Genomic DNA, 26,405 nt, shown 5'->3' with positions numbered 1-26,405 from the left:
TAGTATTATGGAGACTAATAATACTTTGACGAGTCAATTGGTGGGCGTTGTCTTTGGGTTGAGCGACACAGCAATTGAAGTACCTGCACTTGGCGTCCGCATTCCAATTCTCGAACTACTGCATGCCATCTTGATCAACTATACGTACCGTACTGCGCTCAAGCAAAGTCATGTCGAGATTGGTTGGGGCCAGGGATTGCTTGCAACCATTGTCATGGCTGCTGGAGGTGGATCGACTTCAGCCTTGTTGCTTGGCAACCCTCTTGGTATTCTAAAGAATAACAGGTTCTGGGGTATATACGGGGTAAAGTATCTTTCAGATATTCGCTTTGAAAACAAAAAGGATAGGAAAGTACTAAAGGGTTTTTCATGTCATCACTGCCAAACTGCGCAGGCAACTTACTGGCTCATGTTTTCGAATCCTTACTTTTATCAATTCCTTCAATATCTGTTTGCTATTCCATTGGTGGAGCAAGTGTTTACCGCTGCGGATGGCATCGTGCGGACCTCAGGAGTAGTTAATGCTGGTATCATGAGTGTAGCCAGTAACAAAGAGCTCGGTGATGACAAGTGGGCAGCCAAGATCATTTGCGGAGCTCTGTGTGGATGCGGTGGTGGACTATGGGCAGGTTTGTTGATGCTTTGTTTTCTCATAACCTGCTAGCCCTGTGCCTTTCTCACATACTATTTTCAATATTCTTGATAACAGATGCTTTCCGACTGTCGAGTCCTCAATGGTCATTCTCAACACCACGTCTTTTACACACCGCTTCAGTGGATATGAAGGCATCCTTTATGACAGCTGTGTTTTATACTGCTGCAACAACGCCATCCTTATGTGAATGGTTTGACCTGCCCGTGTTGAGCTCGACAGAAGCTCAAGCTTGGAGTGCAGTGGTCTTATCCAGTGGTCTTATTTATCGAACGTACGCAAATCGCTGGCAGCAAAGAAAAGTTGAGCCAGTAGCTGAAGTGGAAAAAAAGGATAAATAGTCGCTTCTTGATACTGTAGTAGCTTTATTGTTTCTTTTTAATGTGGTGAAATATGTGTGTACACAGAAAGTGCATTCGCTGTATTTGTTGGACTGGTGCCAGATAGTATGCTACATAATGAATTGTAGTATAGGTGAACGCACAGGACGTGCCGTTTTGTTATGCTGGTTTGGCGAAAGTTCGATATGAGCGGTTTCTTGATCTGTTTGGATAATTCAAGATAAAGGGAAGCCATAGTATCTGCTTTCTACACTCAACCAGCATTCAATGAGATTCTTGCTATAGAGTAATGACAACGGCAGCAAAACCATTTTTATATTTCAAGAATGCCTTGTACCATTATAATCATCGTCAAGCTACGTCAATCAATATTCACCAGGATACGCATCATCATTACAAGAAGCTGATCATTATCATACTGTGACCAAGTACAGCCGAAACGGCTGAAACAATCAAAGTCGTATGTGTGTCGGCTGTTTCAGAAATCGATCAAAGATGTTCGAGAATGTTAAAAGAACCATAACCAAGAAATACCTTGTCGCTGAACGCTACGAAATAGTTTTGATGGGACATATTGATATTCAATGATCCAATGGAAAAGGTGTTTATTGTGACAAACGGAAGATGTTTTTGTTTTTGTTGGAAGGGTACTAATAGTCAACCACATAAAGAGTGATTATAGGTAGATGGGCATCAATGAATCATTTCTTTAAAGTTGGCGGTAGACATTGACATGGGCTAGGAGAAGCAAATTTCTTGTTCTGCTTGAAGGCAGGTCTGGCCGGTCGTACCATCTACTTTCGTCCTCCTGGAGGGCGGTAGACATAAGGGCAACCGCTATTTGAAGAGTAATGATTGATAGATGATGGATAGTGTTAGCGTGAGCCAGCCTCAAGTTCCACCGTAAGCAATTGATGTTGTAAGTGAAGGAAAGACAATGGTGCTTACGAGTAGGAATGGGTCTTTTTACCGCAGAACATACAAGGCATTGTGGGTCGTTGTTGGATTCGTTTGTTGTCGCGATGATTGGAGCGAGAGAAAAAGAGCTCTTTCTGGCTTGAGCTGTTGTTGTGTTGTGATGGAGGATGATTAACAGTTTGAAAACGGTTCCTTTATATACCTTTTTTTTAAAAAAAGAATGGTTGTCTCTATCTTCTTTCTGCATTGACAACAAGCACTTCTTGATTCTGACCTGTTCCTGATTACCTTTTCTTCTTCTCTCTACGAGGGGTGCATCTTACTGGGAAAATCTCTTCTTGCTTGGTGCACGCAAGAACAAACACACCACTTTAACTTTCTGAGCATTTTCTGCATAAACACATAACACTATTTTGTACACATAGTGAAACATCTTTATTGGCATTTATTTAGATATAGTAGCCCTTCTTATTGTTTCTAGACCCTCTCTCTGATATAATAACTAAGCTACTAAAATTAATCATCGTTGTAGTAAGCTCTGTAATATCCCCTATGTGTAGATCAAAATCGTTGATAGACAACTTACGCGGTGAGTGCAATAAAAAGTACTGTGTCGTCAATCCGATGTTGCATCGATGATCTAAACCTTGCTCATAGCGATAATTTTGAATGTACAGTATCTTGATAAATTCATTGTTGTGCAGGGGAAAAATAAGAGTAAGAACAATAAAGCATCATAACAAACGAGTAATGCTGGTATCAATCACGGTGAGTCATTGTCTTGTTGTTACGTAAATGCTTAATCTGATCGAAGTTTTAGCTGTTGTCAGAAGCAAAAGGATCTTGTAGATTACAGGGTCCAATGTTTCACCCGCCATCACATTTGAGAATACATCATACGTGAATGTGCCTGTATAGTTGAAAACAAACAAAGATACTTGTCAATTTTATTATTTGCTTGCTATACTATAAAGTCAAGCATCTATCACTACAAGTTAAACCAAACTGCGTTGAAAACTAGCACTCATGTCATTGAATTCCAGTTGTATCTGCTGCAATAAATGAGTTGTTACTGGGGGCTTTGTAACTCAATGAACAATTTCGACGCTCATGGTATAGCTGAGAGGATTGCGGACAGTGGATTCCTGTTCAGCACTTGGAGATGAAGCATCGCATAACAGCAGTTATATAGTTGCCACCACCAAAAGACTATCTTCGAGAGGTATTATACGTACCATACATATGGGAAAATGGCGAAAGCAAGCGACCAGTTTAGTAATCGAGTTGGAAACTGGCGGCTACAGTGTTTATTATTACTCGATTGTGATGATGGATTAAAGCATGAAAACGTTTTTTATCATGGAAAAAAAGTGTGGCTACAGCAGCAATACCGATTGCTGTTGCGTCAACTGAATATCTGTTTTCATGGATGTCTAACCAGCTCTTTATCACGGCAGGACAGTTCGGATTGAGGCACGTCGATGCACCGTGGCATGTTGCTCTTCGCTTTTTTTTGCCTTTAATTAAACTTTGTTGCTGGGAGCAGTGATAGAGATGAATAGCGAAGCGGGATGTTTGACTTGACCGAATTTCGTTTTAAAGTAACAACTGTGGTTGCCGCCCAATGCGCCTGCCGGGAGCGTTCTCCTCCGCTCCGCATCATATAGATGCTATCCATTCTTTGACGCTTAAGAACATCGGCAGCGATGTATACCGCAATAAATGGGGTTCTTTCACTTCTTTTTTTGGCTTCACGAACCTTCGCATTCGCTTTCAACTATAAGTTGGAAGAGAATAAGTTAGATGGTATCATCATGCTTTTTATGATATATCATACATTGCGACTTTTGAAAAATTACCCTTTTTCTGCGTTCCCTTCTTCTCTTGAGTTTACAACTGAGAAATTTTTCTTTTACTTGTTCGTGCATGATGTAAACGGTTCTGGAAGCTTCAAATTTGAAAACAGAGAGCCGCCTGTCAGCTTAAATGAGTCGCTGTTGGAGCTGAGGTTTGAGAGTTCAGCTGCAACGTGTCTGTTATGAAGGTGTGGACTAATATTAGTGTACACGTCGAGACGCTGTCCTTTGGTCTGAAGCCTTTGCCCTTCACGTTTGGAACCGATGGCTTCTAGATGCCTATTGTAACGGTGCATACCGTTACGACGATATCCAACCTGCATGGTTGACGATCGACAACGCATGGTTCAGAGGATAGGATGACTTGCGGTCAACCGCATGGTTGAATATGGAGTACTAGGCGTGGATATTCTAGATAGAAGTTATGATGTAGATCAATACTTAGACGATAGCTAGCCCCCTATTACTCGACGTATATATAAAGACGGGATCCTGAGTTGTATGGATCCCCATCGTTTTATCCTTTGATATATCCGAGTCTCACCTTATTCATTGATCCACACTGTCTACCCATTCACGTTCCCGATTGTAAGTATCTGGGCCGACACTGTTACACTCATGGCAAACAGCATAGGGTGATATAGAAAATCAAGGAGTTATAGATAAATCTTACTTCAAATAAAGAGATGTTCGCACTTATTGCTTTTGACGAGGGTTGTGACATGCTGTTAGCTCTACTAGAATTCATGCAAAGGGAAGTGCTTACACACACACTGCTGTACACTCACAAACCGAGCAGAAACCACATCATCGCAAGGTTCGTTAACAAAGTTTGCCGCATGTGCATTAACCTCCTTATACGAAATCATGAACGCAGTTTGACGACGCTTCTTTTCTTTTCTAATATAGTTAGCCTCGGTCGAGAAAAACAAAAAACAGTGTTCTGGCCATTATATGCTTGAACTCGTTCGATACCCTCCGCTCTCGCCACCGATCGTCATGACGATTTATATATTTGATATTTAATAAGTTTAATGTTATTTATTCCTGTGCTCCCTCAGCCTAATATTTTCTGTAGTACACATATCATATGGACGGGTCAAAGACAACCCAGGTATCCGGAACTTTATATATTTTCGCTGTACAGTCGCGCAGGCAGTTCGCCATGAAGTAAAATAGCTTAACTATGTCTTTTTTAAACCTTGTGTAACCCAAGGTTTTAGTGAACATGTAAAGGTGTCCACCATCCTTATTGGCCATTGTCGTAGCAGCAGCAGGGTGTTTCAATCTACATCCTCATGTCTCTCCGTTGCATCACCGGGGCGTATATACATTATTGAACTGAAACGAATAACTCATCGCTGGAAAGAAGGACACATGAAAATCACGACAGAACAATGAAAGATTTATGCATCTGTATGACGCTTTGAAAGCTTCTGCGATGTGTTTTGACATTAATCATCCAAAACGATATCCAAGCATATCCAAGCAAAACTCGTGATGAGTGCTATACGACTACCGGCATAACATTCAAGTCCTATTGTAGATGATAGAGTGAAAGAATTACATCTGTATGACGCTTTGAAAGCTTCCGCGATGTGTCTTGACATTAATCATTCAAAACGATAACCAGGCAAAACTCATGATGATTGATATACGACTACCGGCATAGCATTCAAGTCATATGGTGGGTGATAGAGTAAGTGTTATTGTGACAAATAGCTACAAGAACACAACAATGATGTAATCACGGACCTACGAGTCTGTTGAGGAGGCTGTGCTTAGCAGGTTACGGCTTCGGAATGTTTGCTTATTATTTTTAACTCGGGCTGCGTACACGTCTGAACCAAGGAAACAGGTGGGTATGACTGCTACTACTACACGATACAGCCCAAGAGAACATAGAGCGAATAAGAAGTCGTATTGAAAGCGTACATACACAAAAGAAGGCAGTAGTGAAGAGGCTATGGAAGGAAAGCGTTTAATCAGCAGGAGAAAGGGCAATGCATGGGTTTTCTGCTGTTTTGGAGAATGGTGATTGTGTGTATGTGTGATAGAATACAGACCTAAAAAAAAGAGCGGACAGGAGATGGAACGTTTTCATCAATCAAAGCTGTGACATGCACTTCAGTGCCTCTGTCACATTATAAAAATCAATCAAAGCTGTGCGTCTTCCCTCAATCTTCTCATCTCTCTTTCCTTCATCTTCCACTTTCAACCCTTGTTTTACTCTACTACTACCTCTTGATCTCAATATCCAAACAGTGCTTTGAGCAACACATTACGCACACTTGTACCCAATATCTCTTTCTCTATAACTTCTTGCAAAAATACCAGCACAAAAAATGTGGAAATATCTCCTTGGCAAGGTTTTCGTGGCCATCGGCGGCAAGGCTCAGAACCAACAGCAAGCGACTAGTGATAGTGAGACGACAACGATGGCGACAGCGGTCGAAACACGACCTAGTCAACCTAGTGGTCTGATGGGGCTGCTCGGCATCTTTGGCACCATGAAGCGACAAATTTTCGGCCCCTGCTATGATCCGTACCAGCGGGACCAGGTAGCACAAAAAAAACAAGAACAAGAACAAGCGCGTGACGAGCGACCAACCAAAGGATGTTGGTCTCTTACCTCATTGATCGTGAACAATATCTCCACCATGGCCTATGAGCTCTTTTGGAACACAACATCAGCACAACCGCCGGTAGCGGTAACAAGTTTCAACGAAAAACAGCAACAGCGACGTCGTCCACTCTTCCGTGGCCGGGATATTGACTTTACACATTTCAAGACATCGTCCGCTTGGGAAAACAGAATGCAAGAGGCCGAACGGTTGATTCGTGGTATTTGTTTGCAAAACCAACAACAGCAACGAGACAGTATAAACGATCCCTCAGCATGGGCTGTAAATGCAGCCCTAGCCTATCAACTTGCGCTCGAAGAAGACGATAACAAATGGGGCCTGGTGAACAAGGAGGATCTCGAAGTCTGCTTCTTGGTATGTATTTGACTTTTTTTTTTTTCAAAATATATCACATCTTCCAACGGCAAGTCTTCTCTCTCTCATACACAAATTGTGTTGTTTTGTTGCTTTTATAATAACATCAAAGGCACTCACGCCACCTCCGAAACCCAAACGCACTTACGTTACCATCCCAGAAGCATCTACACCACCAGGTGTACCTCACAATTACCAGCATCCACGCAATCATCCCCATCTTTTTCATGACGCAGTAGTACTATCATAGCAGTACTAAGATAGGAAACCTTACCCTTTCTCTTCTCTTCTTTGTTAAATCCCATCTTCTTTGCATATATTTTTACAGTAAAACTTTATTAATCAATTCTCCACACGTCCACATCTGCACATACACACACCCACACATCCAGAAACGGCAGAAAATTTATCAATCAACCAAAAAAACAAAAAAAACTAACACTACTGTAGAATTGTACTTAGCTTTATTCTTTTCTTTACATACAACATCAATCAGCAAGATCAACATACTTAGTATTCAGAATCTGTTATTTCATATCAGCTACATTTTTCTTAAGTTTAAAGCATATGATATTGTGTTGTAACGAGGAGAAAGCTGTGTGTGTGTGTGTGTGTGTGTGTAATGAGTGCACTATGTGCCACTCGTAGTAGTAGACGGATCGGCCTACTTGTCTCTGTTAGCTGAGTGTCTGTCTAGTAAGCAGAAGGTCAACAGCTCGGTTCTGTTAGAAGGCAGTTGCAGTACATACCGAAAAACTCGAGTCCGAGGTGCTGTACTATCCTCGTATATTTCTTTGGATGCCGCATCTCTTGATTAAGTGCATTGTGACTTTAAAACCAACGAGCTGTCAATCTTGCTTCAAGTCTACAGAATTTATTAATAAAGCTACGACGCGTTGTAGGTACGGCAGAGTGAATCGGACCAATGTCTTGTGCAGCTTGATGCTAGTTGCATATGCAGTTGTTTTTATATTATAGCAACGAGCTATGACTGTACGAACAGCTCTTGCATTGGGAAAAAAAAGTGTTGCTGTCAACAATGAAAGTATTACCCACCAGCTGCCTAAATTCCTGCAATGCCAATATCCTAAACATATGACCCACCGCAGTGGTTTATACAAGCACGTCGTGGATCAAAAACGACGACAGCGCAATCAGCAAACTCTCGCCACATGTCACCATCATAAACGTGGTAAGATGTATTTGCGACACGTCTGCGATCACGCATGATTCGATTGAGCTCTGAAGACGAACTTATTTAAGTTTGGAAGCTAGCGAAGTGAGGCAGGTGGATGTAGCTGTGGGTTTTCTTCCAGGAACAAATCAAATTCATCACACTGCACTTTCTTGTAAATCCTTTCTGTGTCCTTTGGCTTTCTTTTTTTTTTATAAGCGAAGATTTATTTAATAAAAGAAGTATGGATTCGAAATGAAAGGATGAAGAAGAGGAGGAAGGAGGAAAAAATCGTGGCGGGTATGATATATACGGTTCAGCAATACTTAAAACCAAAAACAAATATGGTCTAGCCACACTACGCAATAATGTAACGATGACTTTATATTATACTGTGTACTCTTCGAGTCTTGTTCCCAGCAACCATTTCTTACAATCTTGCATTTCTTTGCGCTTTGCAAGTCGTTGCTGGTTTTCTCCTTGTCATAAAACAAGATTTTGAGTTTAAGAATACAGATGGCGGCAGCTTTCGTGAAATTTTTCTCCTCAATGTAGCGAGATAGGATGACTTGCGGTCAACCGCATGGTTGAATAATAGGCGTGGATATTCTAGATAGAAGTCATGATGTAGATCAATACTTAGACGATAGCTAGCCCCCTATTACTCGACGTATATATAAAGACGGGATCCTGAGTTATATGGATCCCCATCGTTTTATCCTTTGATATATCCGAGTCTCACCTTATTCATTGATCCACACTGTCTACCCATTCACGTTCCCGATTGTAAGTATCTGGGCCGACACTGTTACACCTATGTCCAGAAATTCCGGCTTCATATCTGCAAAGGGCAGTGGCGCTTGATGTTTTTTTTTTGCTCTAATCAGAATATAAAAATATAGTATATCGTGTGCGCGGATTTATCTGTAAGCAACAGGAGCCCTATAGTGAGAAAAATAGGATAGGACGATAAAAGACGAGAAACTAGAAAAGGACATCGTGGAAGAATTGCACATATACAGTACACATGACCACTGGGTAAACAATCCATGTATGGATATATATTCTACGTTTAATATCAGGTCACCACACCCGTATGATTTTCACGGTCAGCTACCTGAGGCTGTGTATGTGACTGACAACGATGCGTATATGGTATCGTGTTTAGATCGAAAAAGAGGCACGGCGTCTATAATATAAACTTACACTAATTACCTAGTTAGCAAATGGATGGGAGAAGCAGTAAGAAAAAAATTATGTCAAAGGCATCAAGTTTTTGACAGAACAAACGTATCATCTCCTTTGGTTACAGAAAAGAAGGAATAGAAAAGGATGAGCTTTTTTATGATGCGGTGAAGGCCATCTTAAAAGCATAAAGTAAACAACAGCGCAGATGTTGGATCGAGAGTATCATCATGGCTTGTCGGATGGATCGAATTAGAGGAGGGGCTTCTGCTGCAGCTGTCGTGCACCCTGCTAATGACGTCTTCCTCGAGCATTGGTATTGGTATTGGCTGAGGGAGGGAAGGAACGAAGCCTCTACCCTACTACGGCCCACACACCACCCACAAAGCCTCAGTAATATGTTCGTGGGCCGAAGGCAACTACAAAGCAGCAGCAGACTGCATCGAAACTACTTTAAAGCTACCAGCGCAGATCCCGTTATATGTTTAAGCTTTTACTATATCAATTTATACGTTCTTTTTCTGTATCTACTAATAGAAATGGCGTGCTAATGCTACGGACAATAGATACTACTATGCAACGTTAATACAGAGCATTCCTACTATTAATATACTTGGGTTTACTCTGTATATGCTTAAACAATACAAGATTATCGTGGCAGGAAAATATCTCTGGTTCGCTCGGATGCAGAAAGAGAAAAGCTTGTTGCATGTATACGCATCAAGCACAGTAGCGGAGAACAAACCGTCACTTAGGAGTCGATATACTTGTTGTCTGGACGGCAGCTGAGCCTTTGCTATAAAAAGAGAAATCGTGCGTATTTTGCCATATACGCCATGGGAGAAGCATCTCGATTTTTTTTTGAAGACGTGTACATGTTTCAGCCAGCAAGGTCAATTTTTTTTGGGGGGTTGGGGGGTGACGGCAAGCGATGATGTGGAGGTGAGCAAAGCACTTTCCAAATTTGGAAGTATTTTGGTGCAAGCAGCGTTGATTATTCAGCAACGTGGTGAAAGGGTTTGTGCGAAGGATATAAAAAGCGGGGAGATCGGGAAACCCCAGATGGCATTATCTGTTCTTCTTTAGCTTACTCATCATTCCACAATATTTCTGTTGCCATGTCTTCTTCTTATGACCCATTCATCGAGTCGCTTGTCTTTGATACCAGCACAGTATCATCATCTGGCAGCACCTCCCCAGAAACGTACACGGAGGATTTAGAGCTATGGGTACGTACACACACACATGCAAGCTATTTTGGTTGTCATGGTAATATGAGGAAAGTCAAGGTAACTGACGTGCCCCCAACGTGCGATCCCTCCATTTGCTCATTAGACCAATGCACAATTCACTTTTGACGTTGCTCCGGGAAGTGCGATCCAAGACAAGCCTTCTAACGCGCCAACAACAACAGCACCAACATCATCGACCACTGCTGCCAACTCTCTTTTGTCTTTGAATATACCCCAATTTTCTACTGCAACTACTGATCCAAGCAACGAATTGTTCAAATTGCTGGGGCTGGATCATTTATTACAGCAGCAGCAGCAGCAACTACTACAACACTCTGTCCCTGCTATCACTACTGCTGCCACTACTGCTGCCGGCATCCGAGCAGCACCTCCACTACTACTGCCCAAGGTCGATCCGTCGCAAGCCAAGAACAATAACACGTCGCCACCAGTACCGGCTGCGAAACTGCCAAATGTTTCAACCGAAAAGCGTAACGCCAACAATAAGCGAGTACGTGCAGACGAGGAACTAGGTGCCCAAGAGCGCGAAGCGGTTGAAGAAGATAAGCGACGTCGCAATACGGCAGCAAGTGCACGATTCCGTGCAAAGAAGAAGGTTCGGGAACAAGCCATGGAACAGACGGTCAAAGACATGGCAGAGAAATCTGAAAAGCTGGAGGAGCGCGTTCAATCGCTTGAACGAGAGATCAAATGGCTACGGACGCTTCTCATTGAAAAGAACAAAAAGAACGACGAACGACAAGAAACACCATTAGCACCATTACCATCACCGACACCATCATCATCATCATCATCATCACTGGCGTCAGCATCATCAACATCTTTAGTATCAACATCATCATGAAGTCATGTAAACTATCAAAACATCATTCATCATCACTATTACAACAATTGCGACTACAAAAAGCATCATATCCCAACACTACCTACATCACTACGCTATCTACCCCCTCAAAGCAAAACAATCGCTCTCTTTTCTTTTTCTTATGCTGTCAACTGTGTACATTTGGAAGAGTCCCTAATTTTTTATATCTATGCCTGCTTATATCTTGTGTATATGCGTTTTGATTTGTCATCGTGCCTCATTCATAACGAGAGAATAAGAAATAAAACCTGAAGTTGAAGCGCAGCGTGCGCGGCCTTCTATAAAAGTTAATGATTGCACGGGACCTACTCTGCTGTCTTCGGATCTCTATTTCCCCACTACTCCCCCCAAAAAAAAAAACTATCAAAATCCTTTGATTATTCAGCAAGAGCTCCCTACACTGACAATATGCACTACGTGCTATAGTAAATTATTCTACAATCAACTTTGTAAAGCTCGAAGCCATAAATGCATTGCTGCTTCTTGTTTGATCTGCCGGATCTTTGCTGTGTTTTCGGTTATACACATTACATATGGTGTAGGCGCTCGGCTATAGGCCTCACCTCTGTACTCTTTTCCCATTATTGGCATAGTATTTTTGAAAATTGTCATTTCCCTGTGAGAAGATAAACGGGATCTGCTGTATGAACCCAGCCGACTGGTTTAATACAACTGATTGTCAGGGTACAGAGACACCACATGATCACGGTTTTAAATAAATTGATAAGCGGATGGGGTGGGAAGGAAGGACAGAGGGAGCGGGAGAGGAAGCGTACACTTGCGACAGTTTCCATAATTACATTTATGTCAATAACACGTAAGCTATGCGCTCAAATGCTTTAATGACGACGCGTGCCTTTTTTTTTTTGGTTGCTGCACCGTAAACATCTACAGCTCTATACAGCTGCGGATGTCAAAAACTGTCAGTGTCTATCAATAATATGCGACTACGCAACCTTTGTTTAAGGTCACTGTCATGCAAAAATAAGAGCTTTTTTGTAGCAGCACATTACACACCGATGCGTCATATAGCGTAAAAAATCATTGCTCTTGTCATGGCATAAAGAGCAAGAGCCTAAAACAGTGCGTTGCTATCCATTTTTCAAATAACTGATATGTTTTTGAGATGAGTACAAGATTACCCGGATGCATCTTTTCTCCGGCGTCTCCTCTTCGCACTTTTGTGCAGATCAACAAATAAACAGAATTGATATTTGTACGTGATTCGATTGGCTCAAGATGTTGTGTGGTGCATTGTTGCGTAATTGTTGTTATCAGTGTCAACTGAAAGCAGAAGAAAATCGGAGGTGGCTTTACTCGCACCCGAGCTCCATGTCAAATGTAGCTTGTGCTGCTGCCGCGGAAAGATGCGGTCGGTTAAACTTGATCCGCAAACATCATTAAGCCGCACTTTCAAGTAACTCAAGATTGATTAAGATTGAGGAGTTTTGAGTTACGGTGGACAAGCTCAGACTTTTAGGACTAGCTACTAAAATATCGAAACCCTCTAAACATGTTTGACTGTGAGTCTCTGCAAATGGATCCCGTTAGCACCAATTTCTTACATAAAGAAAAGCATATCCACCGGAAATAAGCGCAAGGATTGACATATGTTGTTTTTCAACATGATGTACGCCGCTGCCGTCATTTAAAAATAAATCCAAAGGATTGCTTAGATATCATATTAGACTACATAGTAAATCAGGAAAAAGTGAATGTGATGAGAGCAAATAAAGCAAATTAAGATATGTAGTGGCCTCAATTCTTAATAGTAGTGTGAATAGGATTTGTTCCAAATCACTTCATTGCGCAACAGCATAGAGGAAGTTGACAACCGATCGTACATCATGTATACACATAATTTTTTTAGCTCCTAAGTGCAGCACTCCCCATTATTTCTGTTTCTCTTAAGTGTTAAGCAAAATATATGTGCTATAACGTAAACATCTAATTCTCTTCTTAGTTTACAGCAGATGTATACGATATTGAGCTTAGCTATAAGAATCAATTTCGTTAAAATCTATCAAAAGAGGTACAAATCATAGAGGAGTGTATATAAAATACGAAACAAGGCAATGGCGGTTTGAAGGAGGATGTAAATTTAATGGTTGGCTGGGAATAGATGATGCCGTTACCGGCGCCCTGCCACCCACCGCAAAAACTATTGTCTCCACGTTCAAAACCAGATTTCACTCCTTCGTGGCTCGTTCGCACGTCAGATATGACGGTAATCCGGAATCTTCAGTAGGTGAGGGATATTGCGCGCGATCCTACTCTTGGGATCAATCCGTGGACGTGACTGTAAACGCAACCACTGGCAACCCAAAACGCGTCGATCGAACAAAAGCATAAGATCGTCTGTCACGTGTAAGCTTAGTAGAGTTTGATTTTTATCCGGTTTAAGAGAAACACCGATGAAAGACGAGTTTTAGGATTTTTATTGCTCGCGCTGACTTTTAGACTAACGTTTTAGCTTGTAATTAAATGAACGTAATTTGGGATCGGATCAGGAATCAACACGGTGGGACTAACTATCGCATTTTTGAATACATAGTGTAGAGACTTTAGGCTATCAGCTAAACTAGTGTGGGTGTAATGTTGAGTTAATGGCTTCTAGTGGATCTTGGATTTGACGTAAAGGTGCAAATGAACGAATAAAGATGGGCGTAGTGGATGGAAGTGACACAGATGAAGAATAATATTATGAATAATAAAGGAATAGAAATGAAAAAGATGTTGGGCAAGACCGGAAAATAATATCCACATCGTGGCACGTCATTCCAGCCAAAACAATAAGGCCACAAGGCCGAAAACGGATCCGCCGTAAGGTTACTTTGGTCAACTCTTGAAGGCTTCATCCGGAGAATATATGGCGATTTCCGCATCAACTACGTATGGTTTGATCCATTGTGTATCAAACAAGGAGACAAGGAAGAAAAGAAGCGCGAAATACCTAATATGCATCGAATCTATAGGAATGTCTACTGCTCCGTGGCTCTGATCGCAGAGCTCCATACTTAAATCGTAACCAAAGCCTTATCATAGCTGCAAGGATTTATCTCACCGTCGGCTAAGTGGTGAGGCATTTGACGAGGGTGAATTGGGCACAACGGCTAAGGACCTCAGAAGAGGCGCTCCTGTCTCGAAAGTTGCTGTTTTTGGTCGCAACGCGCATGTTTGGTGGTATATGCTGCGTGAATCAAACGAGATTTTGACGTATGTTTATAAGCCATCACCAGTGTCGGGATGGCAATATTCCCTGGCAAGCATATATGCGCTCGAGCAGTCAAAAGTACGATCGAGTGTTTGCGCTAATGAATATTTTTACGGATCTGATCAAGGACTGTCGACTATGAACGGCTTGGATCGATCTAGTAGTCCAGTTTTACGGCCTTTTAGCGAAAACAAGATATCTCTGCTATGTGCTATAAACCAAACTCTTAATGGCGATAATAATGTAATGCGAAAATATGCCTTACTTTCATGGACTGTTGTTGCTAAAAACCATACGTGTAATTTGATCTACAGTCCCGGTGGTGCTTTTCCTGGATCAACGTTTGAAGACTGCAATGTCAACGGAAGACTCAAGCAAATAACCTGCTCGGGTATTGTAAGCTCCTTGCCGACTAGAGAAGAGAGTCCAATAACATGGACGTATGATGAATTACCACCTGCTCCCAAAAGTCTTACAGCGATGAAAAAATATGAATGTCGACTTGCAATTTCTTTTCAACTTCCTGGGCACAGTGATACCAAAACAGTAACTCTTGGTATATTCTCTGACTATCGTAAGAATAAACACCTCCCCTTTCACATTGGCCATTCCTTTCTTGTTATCCTGCTATCGTATTTTGCCCTATTTTAAAAAGAAAAGCTGTTTTGGTGGTGCGGCCGCTAAATGTCAAAGAAAATCGTAGCCATTACCTTTTACTTGACGGAAGAAGGCTATCACACTTGAGTTGAGCATGTGCTACTTCTCGGGATATAATTTACGGATATCACAGAGCGTAATGTCGCCTGGTTTCAGTGATAAGGAGAGAAGGGTGCCACTACAAAGCTATCGGTACATGTACGGTAGAAAACTGCAAATACTTGTTCTCTAATTATTTTGCACCCGGTGAAGAAACATATATATAATTCAACAATTTGTTTTATATACCTATCAACTTATTTATTATAAATAGCTGACACAACAGGAGCCGTATTTAAATGGACTAGTATATAAGATATATTTGCATGAAGACCGTCAAAGTAATCCTCACGTTGTATATAGCAAATTTGCTGTCAGTATTCAATTGATAATTACTTTTTTCTCTGGCGCTGCACTATATACTTCCTAAATTAAATAAACTTCTATAATTATCTCTAATAAAATACTGTATACATTGTAATTAGTGGTATTCTGGCTTGAAACGGTTTGAGTTTTTTAAGCTGCTGCATGTAACATTCATGCATGGACAGCAAGGATGAATACAGCTAGCTGATTGTTATATCATGAAATCTGCATTGCCGTAGCTAGTACCAGCTCTTCGCTGGATGTAGTAAAAGGTTAAATCTCGCGTGTTTGATATACAATCGAGCATAGATTGCAAAAGTAAATGTGCAAAACATCAGTATAGATTAGTTTCAATGCTTGCTGAATAAAGTTTAAAGTGCAGCTTGAATCTCTCGATTTTCAAGGCACCCAGAAACGCGCGCCATTGCTTTCTCGCTTTCTCGCCTCACAAACACAATGACCATACATAACCTTTATATCTTTGACCGACACTGTCAATGCATCTACTTTCAGAAATGGAACCATAAGACGAATCCTACAACGGGCCCCAACAGCAGCGGCACCAGTCATCCCGGCAGCAGCACCACTGGCCTTGGTGGCATTAGCAGCAGCAGTCGACTTGGTCTAACTACATCATCGCGTTTCTCGGCCTCAAGTCCTGGTTCATCGTCTCCTGATCCGAGCAATAGCAGCACCAACACTCCACCTGCAACTTCTTCTGTCATGCGCAGTGGCGATGGTCAAACACAACCTACTATGAGCGGCTTAGCGGCTGGAAGCGTCATCTCTATTGAAGAAGAAGCCAAACTAGTGTATGGTGTTATTTATTCCTTACGCAACTTTGTTCGCAAGCTTAGCTCAAAGTAAGTATAGTATAAATAGCATGCTATGAACCCGTATAGTAGTAGCTTGGAGGATGATAGCAAATAGCAATAACTTATTTTGGTATGTATAATTTTAGTCAAGACGAGTTTATCTCTTACAAAACATCGACGTATCGATTGCATTATTACGAGACGCCCACCGGACTTAAATTTGTCATGAATTCGGATGCCAACACGGAATCGTTACGAGCAGTGCTCAAGCAGATCTATGTACAGCTTTATGTCGAGTTCGTGGTCAAGAATGGTCTGATGAAGTTTGATGATACACGTTGGGAAATCAGTCAAGGTTTCATACCATCAGAACAGCAACAACAGCAGCAGCAGCAACATCAGGATGGTAGCACTCAAGGAGCAGTATCTACAACAACAAAGACAGCGCCACCGCCACCAGGAAACATCAGTAATGAGCTCTTTCGTATAGCTGTGGATCGGTTTATTCGTAGCTTGCCTGTTTTTGAATAATAATTACAATGTAAAACTGTTAACAAGTACACCGCCAGTCTCTTCTAGCACCGTCACCGTCCGTCACCATGTACCAGACATTAACTACTACTGCCATCCCCAGCCACATACAATCCAGTAAAACGAATAAGAATTGTATTACAATCTACACACATGTACAGATTCTTTTGCATCTTTGTGGATAATAGCTAATCGTAAAACAACAAGCAGGTGGTTCGCAACTTGATATACCAGATGATGAGGAAGGATTAAATGTTTGGGGGAAAGGATTTTGATTTGAGTACAAATGGTCATCATTGTACAGAATTTACATTCTGCTTACACCATATATGTTTCCACCTTTCACTGTGTTGCTATATATGGAAGCTAAACAGAAGCCAATGACTTGACGCGTTTCTCTTGGATCTATGATACCATCATCTAATAGTCGCGAGGATGTATAGTATACATCCGATTCGGCTTCCACAGAGCCCTGGAAAAGCTCTTTGCGCTGTGCTGCTAATTCTTCATCCACGTCAATACCAGCCCTGTATGTAGTAGAGGGGTAAAATTAGTAAAAGTATTAGGGAAAATCTATGAGCGTATATATATTCCTTATTGTTTACCTCTTAACACCTTGACGCATGACAATATCTAAAACACCTGCAAGTTGCTCTGCGCCCATGACCGAACACTTGGAGTTAGGCCATGAAAATAGAAATCTTGAAAGAGAAATAGATAGGAGCATCAGTGTTTCGCTTTTCTCCTTTTGCAATACTATTGATGAAGTCAGCATTTATATATATACCTTGGTTGATATGCACGACCGCACATTGCATAGTTACCAGCACCATAACTGGCACCCATCACAATGGTGATAGCGGGTACCTCCGAGTTACTGACAGCGTTGATGAAGCGCGATCCAGCTTTAATGATACCTTCCTCTTCATAATGTTTCCCAACCATGAAACCGGTAATATTTTGCAAGTATATCAATGGAGTATTTCTAGATTAATTTTAGATCAGTGTACCATCCGTTTAGTTTTCTCAAAATGTAGCTATAACTATTAGGAAAACAACAACCTACCTGGTATTGCAAAGTTGAATAAACTGGGTCGCCTTGTTCGCTTCTTGCGTGAAAATTACATTGTTATTGGCAATAATACCAACAGGAATGCCTTGGATGAAACCGAATCCAGTGACCAAATTGACGCCATAATTAGGCTTGAATGCAGTAAGCCGCGATCCATCCACCAACCGGATAATCACTTCCATAGCATCAAACGGAACGCGAATGTTTGCCGAAGCGATACCGAGGATTTCGTCCATGTTATAATAAGGCTCCTCGTATTGGCCCAGCAAATGACGTTTTGGCAAACTGCCCTTTGGTTCCAATTTAGGTTTGCTATCCACTCCCGCGCCTTGCGTATACCGTCGACCTCGTCAAGAGCTAACTGGTCGCTCACGCCAGAAACACGGGAATGCATATCCGCACCACCTAGCGACTCGGCATCCGTTACTTCACCCGTAGCCATCTTGACCAAAGGAGGACCACCAAGGAACACTTGTGCTTGTTTCTATAATATTTCTTGCTGATGTTAGCAAATTTACCAGTTTATGTAAAAGCAGCAAAAAGCATTTGGTGTCATTATAATAAGTACCTTTACAAATATTGTGTAATCGGACATGCCTGGAGTATATGCGCCTCCGGCTGTAGAACTACCAAAGACAATACAGCATGAAGGTATACGAGCTTTACTATGCAATGCTTGATTTCGAAAGGTTCCGCCAGTGAGTTGAAAAACCTTAAATTGCTGCTCCAAATTCGCACCAGCCTATAAAATTCTTACAGTCAACTTTCTTTTCCTGTTTCTGTAAAAAGCTCACCAAGATGACGACAGTTATGTTTATATACCGAATGTGTCAACGTTACTATTGGAAGTCTATTTTGCATGACGATTTCGTGGATACGTAAAGTCTTCATTGTACTGACTTGATTTAAAGCACCTGCATTCAAGGTAGGTACATTGGCTAGCACCATGCAAAGAACACCACTGACAAGACCTATTCCCGCAACAAACGATCCGCCTATATATAGCATATAGTGTCAGTTTATTAAACAATTATGCTAGTTTTGTTGCCATGAATATATGAGTGATATTGTTGCCATGGTGTTACTATACCAAGCGTCATGCCCTCCTGTTCATATCCAGCAAAAGCGCACAATTCCAGGAACGGCGAGTCTTCATCCAATAGCAGATCCACTCGTTCACGAGCTAGTACAGAAAGCAAAGAGTAATACGGCCATCCGATTCATTCGTTAGTACCTCATATACTAAGTATTTATTTATCTTAATCAAAATATTACCTGTCATCTGCCCACGACTGCGATGAAGTTGCAAACTACTTTCTTTTCCCTCGTTCGTGGCTTCAATGAGACGCTCCTCAAGCTGCTCTAGTAATTCTTGCCATTCGAAATAATTTGCTTTATATTCCGGACTGACTGTATTGATCGCTGTTGGACAACGCGCAACAAGATTATCTATGACAGTATCTACAGACATGAAAGAAAATGAAAGGGTGAAAGAGAGGCCTCCACTAACAAAACAGCAGATGCAGTAATGTGTGAAAAGTCGATTCTTTGTGCAACGCATATGCATTCATGGAATTTAACCCCAACGAAATTAGAATCAAAACCCAAACGTTATCTGCCTTCGACTAGTTTTTGGACCAATCTTACAGCTGTCCGCCAGGCCACAGTCCTTAATGATTCATCACAATATACTACCCTCAATGCATTGTTTTTACTTCTAGCAACTTATCAAGTCCCTGACAACGGTCATTATAACTCGAGGTGGTGTTGCTAAATACTGGACGCCTTTAAAAACATGTACTATAATACAGAGAATCGCATCTACATGTTTCTTTCGTAGGTGACAGCATAATGATTATTATCAAGTTCAATTTAGCAAACAAGAGCAAGGTATCTACGTACACCATAAAATTGAAACAGCCATCCATCGGCAAAAAGTGTAATATAAAAAAAAGCTAGACAGCAATTTTTATGGCTAGGACCAAAAAGCAAATAAAGGTTAACACACCAGACAGCAATAAGTTAAATATTAGTTTATTGTTTCGCAAGCTGGTAGTAACGTTGTTTAAAAAGAAAATAATATACCTTGTACAGTAGTTATACTGTTAGGTTTTATCAGGATAATGACTCGAAGGATGATCATCTTAGCAACGCTATTGATAGTTGTTGTCCTGTATATTGTTCGAAATTTTCCAAGTACAATGATAAACAATAATTGACGCAATTCTGGAATTTGATATAATGTACAGCTTTCAATTATCACAGTTTCTTTTTGATGACAACGTATTTTTATATTAGGGTTTCTATGTAATATCCTCATTTGTACATGTTGATCTCTGAAAGAGGGTGACTTTTACCAATAATCTGATATTGCAAGAGTCTATTTTCTTATAATTAGACAACATCGTAGTATATCAGAGACAAAGAATCTTGATAAGAAGAAGAAATTCCCATTGACGATAAATGTGCAAAGGAGGGAGCTCATTTTTACATTAGCCGAAAGTGTGGAAAATCTGTATGTAGAAAACGCTCAGCGAGTCATGCATTAATAAAGATTAGTTTCTCCAAAGATGTACCCACCCTCCATACGAAGACAAAGGGAAATTGACGACAGGTCAGAAACAAGAAGTGCCTGTTGTCAATGTAAATTAAACGATTGGTCAACCATTTGTTAAAAAGATATATAAAGGACTCGTTTTTGAGCTGTCACTAATTCTCCAACACATCACAACACAACAGTTTAGTTTATCCACGAAGAACTTTTTTCCCACTCCAACCATCGCAACAACATACGAATCTAACAGCTCCAACGATCCACAATGCCTTGTATGTTCTGTGGCAAAAAGACTCATTCCTACTCGTAAAGTATCTTCTTTGGTTATTATTTCAATTAGTAGCAACAGTCATCAAATATGGGGTACATTAACTCGTCGCGTCAACATCTATCTATCATTTTTGATTTTAATAGAGGTTGCCCTTATGTTTACCGCCCTCCAGGAGGACGAAAGTAGATGGTACCGCTAGCCGGTCCTGTATAAGAGCAGAAAAAGAAATTTGCTCTTCTAGCACAACATGTCAATGTCTACCGCTAAAAACCATGACAAACGATCTATCGTCACGCGTATCATCCGTACGCAAGGATTGTCTCATACTCCAACTGGAAAAAATGAAGGATAATAAAATTATCATATATATACAAACGATATTTTTCATTTCGCTGATTTCACCCAACAATAAAACGATTACTCAATTTTTTGACATTTAAACGAAACAGCTTATGTTTTATATTCAGGGTAGTGAGCTGCTAACCCTTTCTTTTATTGGCTACAGGCTCTTTGCTTCTTTGGCCGTTCATACCACCTATTTATCACACTGCACTTAAGCGCACTTATCAATAAGTAGATAAGTTATCAAGATTGAAAGCATAGTAATGCAAAATGAAAGTCGTTAACCAATATATTGCCTAAGCATTACATTTTCTAGGTACAGTATCGTATACCACTTAATAGGTACGTGAGGAAGGATTATTATTTGAATCACGCTTTGTCATATAGCCAGTCACCGTAATATCTTTTGATTGACAGTGTATTAACAGTAATGATATTTCATGACCGTACTTATTATTGAAAGGCAGGATGTCTTGTTGCCTAACAGGAGCCTTCGTCCTTAAACCGAGGGCAGGGTATTTACACTGCAATGTTTCTTTCTTCAATACTTGCAGCCGATTTGGTTATGCTCTTCAATTGTATCATGCTGATGTCGCGACCGCGCCAAACTGTGTAACATCAAGGCGTCTGCCAAGGGCAACGGAACCAGAGCAAGCCCTCGTGTTATACATACCACTGTTAATATCCAAGTAGCCTTGCCTTCAAGTGTTGCACTCCGGAATACATGAAAAAGTGGAGGGAAGTCTTGAATGTCTCTACCTGATTCCAAAACGGCACTCAAGTCCTTAATTGGTGACTCCATGACGGTGTAACCTTTAAATTAAACCTTTTTTATGTTCAGTATAATTGTTCAATTGGGTCTTTGCTTTAGTCTTTTTCAAGAGCAGACTGGAACGGCACTTCTTTATACTTTTCAGTTGAGTTTTTGCTTTAGTCTTTTTAAATGTAGAATGGAATAGTACTTCTTTATTTACTATTCAGTTGAGCCTTTATGTCCAGTGTAGCTTCTGAATTTAGTCTTTGCTTTGTTCTTTTTAAATGCTGTCTTTCAAACTCTATGCCTTCCTCCAAACGTAAATCATAAAATTACAATTAGGAACTTCGGCTCGGGTAACATGGGTGGGGCCGTCCTGATTAAATTCTTTTTTTTGGGCAGCTTGTCAGAAGAAAAAGCATTTGGATTATGTTGTATGATATCAATCTTTATTCTGCATGTTATCACATTTACAACGACCACCACTTCCTTTACAGCCAAATTGACAACATTTACCACAACGTCTACTTCGTTTGGAAATACCCTCAAGGTGTTGTTCGTGGTAGTTGTAGCGTGATGTTGGGAAACGTTATTTGGGACAATGTTGTGGTTTACAGCTAGTGGTGTAGTAGCAATCGGCTTTGGTGCTAAAGATGAGGTACTTGATGCAATATGTCCTATGTTAGGAGCTGCTATATATGATGGTGATAAATGTTTTATACTAGGAGATAGTGCCGATGGCTGACTGGAATTGTTGTTGTCAATGTTAGCGAGTTGAGCTGATAGTACGATAGGTGATGATGTTTGCAATTGAGTAGGACGTGATAGTTTGAGTGGTCTTGGATTAAGTGCTGGTGGTGCTGTTCTTTTTCTTCTAGTGGATCGAACAAGCTGACTAATCGAAGCTACTACATTCTCATTGTTAATCCGTGTATTTGCTGCATTATTCGAATCTCTCCACACAGTGTATCGTGAACGTAAATACTCAAGAGTTGTGTAGTGAATGCTGGTTTTACAAGCGTAGCGTGACCATATACGAGCAAACTTTACAAAGTCAACACGCTTGGTAATGTGATCTGGGAAGTGGTGTGCCAAGAGGAAGTTGAACATCTTGTGCTCAACATCTGTGAGCACTGGTAAAACGGCAAATGCTGTTCCTTGTCGCTTGCTCAGAAAATCGTTTTGAGACTTTATTTTCTGCGAAGTTCTTCCTTGGATCAAGATGAGAGTGGATACTTGCATCGGTGTGTCACATGGTGTCTCAATCGATTGCTGGTATGGCTTCAATTGCAGATCGTTTATCATAAGTGAGATATAATGCATGATGATGAGCACCAGCATCACCCTGACTTGTCGGCAATCTGAGTGTAACACGTAAATCAGCGATGCATTGAAGGAGCCATGGATCGTAGTGACCTTTGTGCAATCTGCCATACCAGTTCATGGTACCAACCTAATACAATAAACACACGTTAGATGAGTTTGCCATGTATTACTTTCAGAGTGTGTACATAAAACATCAAGCTACTTACATCGATATTATGACGTAAACGATAATCGACCAATACTGCATCTGCAAGCTGAGGACTAGCTCCAAATGATCCGAACTTTCGAATCACATTTTGGTGGATACTACCCTCAAGAGAAGTTGTTCCTCGGCAACAACGATACAATGGCAAGCCATTTTTATCATAGCGCATCAGGTAATAGAATGACATTCCAGGTGGATCAGATACATAGCCATGGTGTATTGTTGTGAGAACATTTCTTGCTTGTTGCCATGCCTCGTTGTCAAACAAAGGTCTTCCAGCTCTTGCACATTTGATAGGCCCATAACTTTCAAAAAGCTGCTTGATGATAAAATACAATGTTTCTGCAGGAGGTATTACATCTATTACATAGAAAGATTATTAGATATTTATTTTTGTAACTCGCTGATACGTACGTTTCACTCGTCGTAATATTCAATCGCTATTCTTGATAAGCATTTGATTCCACGTCATTCCTTTCTTTGCTAGGTTAGCTTCCACACGAGCCTTGTCATCAGAGTCAACGATAAAGAGAGCGTCACGAAGCTTTCTTGCAAATTCTGCAGAAGCTCCATGCTTTCGTGGTACACGAACCATGGCCATCAAATGGTACACATCTTTGAGAACTCTCGAGCGGACAACGTTATCAGATGATGCAGTGGATGGAAGAGTACACATAACCATGTGTCCAAACTCAACGCTATTAACATCGACTCCTGATACTGGGTGTGGAACATTATCGACATCATCATTTGAATCCAAGCTGGTGGAATCTTCACTTTGATCGTCATCAGGGTTGTCATCACCAGGATTGATCGTATCATAAGCTGCTTAAGTTGTAGTTATTATTCAAATCAATATGTAGTCGATATAACGTCTTAATACCTGTTTCAGGATTCTCTGGCTGATTATCATCATTGCATTGTGTGCCCCATTTGTTGTATCATTGGTAGCTGGGTGTGTGGGGAAATTAATGTCAACTGGCACTTCTGCATAATGTACATCACGCTTTTTTGACCACGACTTTAAATGGCACTGGTCCTCGAGACCTCAATGGTTGGCCATCAACATTCAACACTCCAGCAATGACTAATTTTTTTTACAAGAAGCACGACGTTGGTCTGGTGATCTTTCTGCCATCAAAGAATTCTTGCTTGACCAATTCGCCATATGCAGCTGCTACATTCATTGCTCCTGGGTTGAAAGACACGTGCATTCCTAGTATTATCAATGAGCTCACAAGTATAACAATGTAATAATATGTCGATCGTACCTTCTGTTGAATCAGAAATCCTTTTCCCAATAGAGCCATACCCTCTTATCCTCTTGTAGATCTCAAACCCTGCAAATGCATCCAATGCGACATAGTGTACTTGTTCACTTGTCAAGTTTACAGCAGCCCAATCACCAAGTCGTACATCCTCTTCCTTTGGTAGCTTCTTGCCTAAGACCAATGCACATATATCCGTTAGTCCAGTTTTCCCACTTTGGATGATTCCACGTTCTGTGCAAAATCTTCCCAATTCTAGACATCCAGAACGATCGGGTTCCAATTCATGCAAGTCGAAATCACGCTTGATTTTACGTATATCACCACCCACTTGACGGCTAATCTTGGATACGATTTCAGTAGAGAGTAAAGTGATCAACGATGGTGGTAAGTGTGCAAGATGAGAGACGCAATAAAGATCAATATGTCTGGTGCATGCAACTTGGATGGTAGCGGTCTTATGCTGCCTATAGACTCTGCCATCCTCTATCGATCAACTGGCCATTCACAATCGAAACCAATAATGATACCACAACGTCCATTCTCAGTCACAATTCTTGCTCTCGACAATAATCCACTAGCACTTCATTTAAATAGCTTCAGGATCTTTCAAACATCGTACACTGGTGTTGTCAGGTATGTGAGTGGTGGTAGATGATCAATGAGAGAGGTATCCACAGGTTCTGGGGTATTGACAGGCACGGCATCTCTTGTCGGCGATGGCAAAACGTCTTTAAGAAACTTTTGATCACCACCAATGTTGTCAGTAAAGAATATCTCTGGTTGGTCATGGGCATAAAGGTCATAGGCTGATCGCATAGTATCAAATGCATGCTTCAGGTGGGACAAGGCTTTGGACGGGACAAGGTGTTGCATTCTCAATTCCTCATACTCATTGTATAGCGTGTACATTGCAGTGAAAACTAGTGAGCTGTTGACTATTCCCAAAAGTTTGACGATCTTGAACGAGTGGACAGCCTTGAGATATTTGCCATCCCGTAGCATCATCTGCTTATCCATCAGGTGCCGCATGCTCTCAATATACGTATGATGCATCAAAGGAACGAAAATACAATGCAGAAGGAATATGACCAGCATAACCTTCTTTATCATGATATGGAGAGAATGGCAAGATATCATGGGATAAGGAAAGTGACTGGTTGATGGATGGCTGCTGCTGCTTTCGATACACGGCAATGTTGAGGTACTGCAATCAAGTCGATCATGGCGTAGCATATGCAATTCGCGTAGTATCTTTTGAAAATGCTTGGGCCCAACAGAGTTTTGGGTGCATGGTCTCATCAATCCTCCCACTGTTTTCGATAACGCCAAACGCCGTGTAGTGTAACCAGGATATTCACATTGCAAAAAGAAAGGCAGCTGACGAATAAGCCTTGGATCATGGGAGTTGAGTTCCGAAAGACACTTCTTGCATTGATAGCGTGTGCCAATGATATAGAACGAGCTAAATATCTCATGTGTTAATCGCAAATAGTGGTAGAAATGCCATATAACACATACCTGTCAAGATCCACTACTCTTCGACCAATGTTGTTGTATCCTTTAGATTTCAATTCTCCATTGCATGAGACACACTTAAGAGTCACTTGAAAATGCTTCCCAATATATGTGGGATCCAGATGAAGATACATGGCAAGTACAGCATCTTTGGGTCAAGCTTTTCGCGTAATACAAAGAAGGCATCAGGCGGATATATCCAGAGAGGCTTGTTCTTGTATTGATGTGAC

General features: G+C 41.0%; 7 protein-coding genes across 7 annotated transcripts; 5 read left to right on the top strand and 2 right to left on the bottom strand.

Moving 5' to 3' along the window:
• Positions 1 to 7: 7 nt before the first annotated feature.
• On the top strand, positions 8 to 664 carry BDB00DRAFT_775088 (uncharacterized protein; the record flags this gene model as incomplete). Its single annotated transcript, XM_053120194.1, has 2 exons — positions 8 to 304; positions 395 to 664. 2 exons carry the CDS (start codon positions 8 to 10, stop codon positions 662 to 664), a joined length of 567 nt encoding a protein of 188 aa, XP_052973368.1.
• A 5,448-nt stretch (positions 665 to 6,112) lies between these two features.
• BDB00DRAFT_878935 (uncharacterized protein) lies at positions 6,113 to 7,016 on the top strand (the record flags this gene model as incomplete). Its single annotated transcript, XM_053127801.1, has 2 exons — positions 6,113 to 6,766; positions 6,879 to 7,016. 2 exons carry the CDS (start codon positions 6,113 to 6,115, stop codon positions 7,014 to 7,016), a joined length of 792 nt encoding a protein of 263 aa, XP_052973367.1.
• Positions 7,017 to 10,196: 3,180 nt separating this feature from the next.
• BDB00DRAFT_856096 (uncharacterized protein) lies at positions 10,197 to 11,534 on the top strand. The gene is made up of 2 exons (XM_053125769.1): positions 10,197 to 10,354; positions 10,461 to 11,534. Exons 1-2 carry the CDS (start codon positions 10,244 to 10,246, stop codon positions 11,220 to 11,222), a joined length of 873 nt encoding a protein of 290 aa, XP_052973366.1. The 5' UTR covers positions 10,197 to 10,243; the 3' UTR covers positions 11,223 to 11,534.
• A 1,222-nt stretch (positions 11,535 to 12,756) lies between these two features.
• Positions 12,757 to 15,346, top strand: BDB00DRAFT_943166 (uncharacterized protein; the record flags this gene model as incomplete). Its single annotated transcript, XM_053129429.1, has 6 exons — positions 12,757 to 12,766; positions 13,366 to 13,487; positions 13,861 to 13,877; positions 14,289 to 14,459; positions 14,772 to 14,853; positions 15,248 to 15,346. 6 exons carry the CDS (start codon positions 12,757 to 12,759, stop codon positions 15,344 to 15,346), a joined length of 501 nt encoding a protein of 166 aa, XP_052973365.1.
• A 542-nt stretch (positions 15,347 to 15,888) lies between these two features.
• On the top strand, positions 15,889 to 17,077 carry BDB00DRAFT_943165 (Sybindin-like family-domain-containing protein). The gene is made up of 2 exons (XM_053129428.1): positions 15,889 to 16,382; positions 16,481 to 17,077. The coding sequence occupies exons 1-2, from the start codon at positions 15,976 to 15,978 to the stop codon at positions 16,863 to 16,865; spliced, it is 792 nt and encodes a 263-aa protein (XP_052973364.1). The 5' UTR covers positions 15,889 to 15,975; the 3' UTR covers positions 16,866 to 17,077.
• On the bottom strand, positions 17,078 to 19,441 carry BDB00DRAFT_933736 (carboxyl transferase). Its single transcript, XM_053129127.1, has 9 exons — positions 19,213 to 19,441; positions 19,028 to 19,120; positions 18,760 to 18,932; positions 18,506 to 18,679; positions 18,284 to 18,421; positions 17,932 to 18,227; positions 17,653 to 17,850; positions 17,471 to 17,566; positions 17,078 to 17,392 (listed from the first exon to the last, which is right to left on the bottom strand). Exons 1-9 carry the CDS (start codon positions 19,406 to 19,408, stop codon positions 17,173 to 17,175), a joined length of 1,584 nt encoding a protein of 527 aa, XP_052973363.1. The 5' UTR covers positions 19,409 to 19,441; the 3' UTR covers positions 17,078 to 17,172.
• A 3,678-nt stretch (positions 19,442 to 23,119) lies between these two features.
• On the bottom strand, positions 23,120 to 25,689 carry BDB00DRAFT_878931 (uncharacterized protein; the record flags this gene model as incomplete). The annotated part of the gene is made up of 6 exons (XM_053127800.1): positions 23,120 to 23,311; positions 23,391 to 23,749; positions 23,891 to 24,217; positions 24,661 to 24,831; positions 24,919 to 25,085; positions 25,280 to 25,689. 6 exons carry the CDS (start codon positions 25,687 to 25,689, stop codon positions 23,120 to 23,122), a joined length of 1,626 nt encoding a protein of 541 aa, XP_052973362.1.
• Positions 25,690 to 26,405: the final 716 nt, after the last annotated feature.

Source organism: Zychaea mexicana, assembly GCF_025766255.1.
Source record: "Zychaea mexicana strain RSA 1403 chromosome Unknown BDB00scaffold_153, whole genome shotgun sequence".
NCBI lineage: Eukaryota > Fungi > Mucoromycota > Mucoromycetes > Mucorales > Lichtheimiaceae > Zychaea > Zychaea mexicana.
Note: the sequence above shows the minus strand (reverse complement) of the source record. Positions and strands in the feature narration are given on the sequence as shown.

What these genes read in the sequence shown, in the direction of transcription:
- BDB00DRAFT_856096 (XM_053125769.1), top strand. Translation starts at nt 10,244, where the DNA reads ATGTCTTCTTCTTATGACCCATTCATCGAGTCGCTTGTCTTTGATACC. An exon ending in CGGAGGATTTAGAGCTATGG is followed by an intron (nt 10,355 to 10,460) that starts GTACGTACACAC and finishes TTTGCTCATTAG; the next exon opens with ACCAATGCACAATTCACTTT.
- BDB00DRAFT_943165 (XM_053129428.1), top strand. Translation starts at nt 15,976, where the DNA reads ATGACCATACATAACCTTTATATCTTTGACCGACACTGTCAATGCATC. An exon ending in GTTCGCAAGCTTAGCTCAAA is followed by an intron (nt 16,383 to 16,480) that starts GTAAGTATAGTA and finishes GTATAATTTTAG; the next exon opens with TCAAGACGAGTTTATCTCTT.
- BDB00DRAFT_933736 (XM_053129127.1), bottom strand. Translation starts at nt 19,408, where the DNA reads ATGTCTGTAGATACTGTCATAGATAATCTTGTTGCGCGTTGTCCAACA. An exon ending in CAGTCGTGGGCAGATGACAG is followed by an intron (nt 19,121 to 19,212) that starts GTAATATTTTGA and finishes TTTCTGTACTAG; the next exon opens with CTCGTGAACGAGTGGATCTG. An exon ending in ATTACACAATATTTGTAAAG is followed by an intron (nt 18,422 to 18,505) that starts GTACTTATTATA and finishes GAAATATTATAG; the next exon opens with AAACAAGCACAAGTGTTCCT.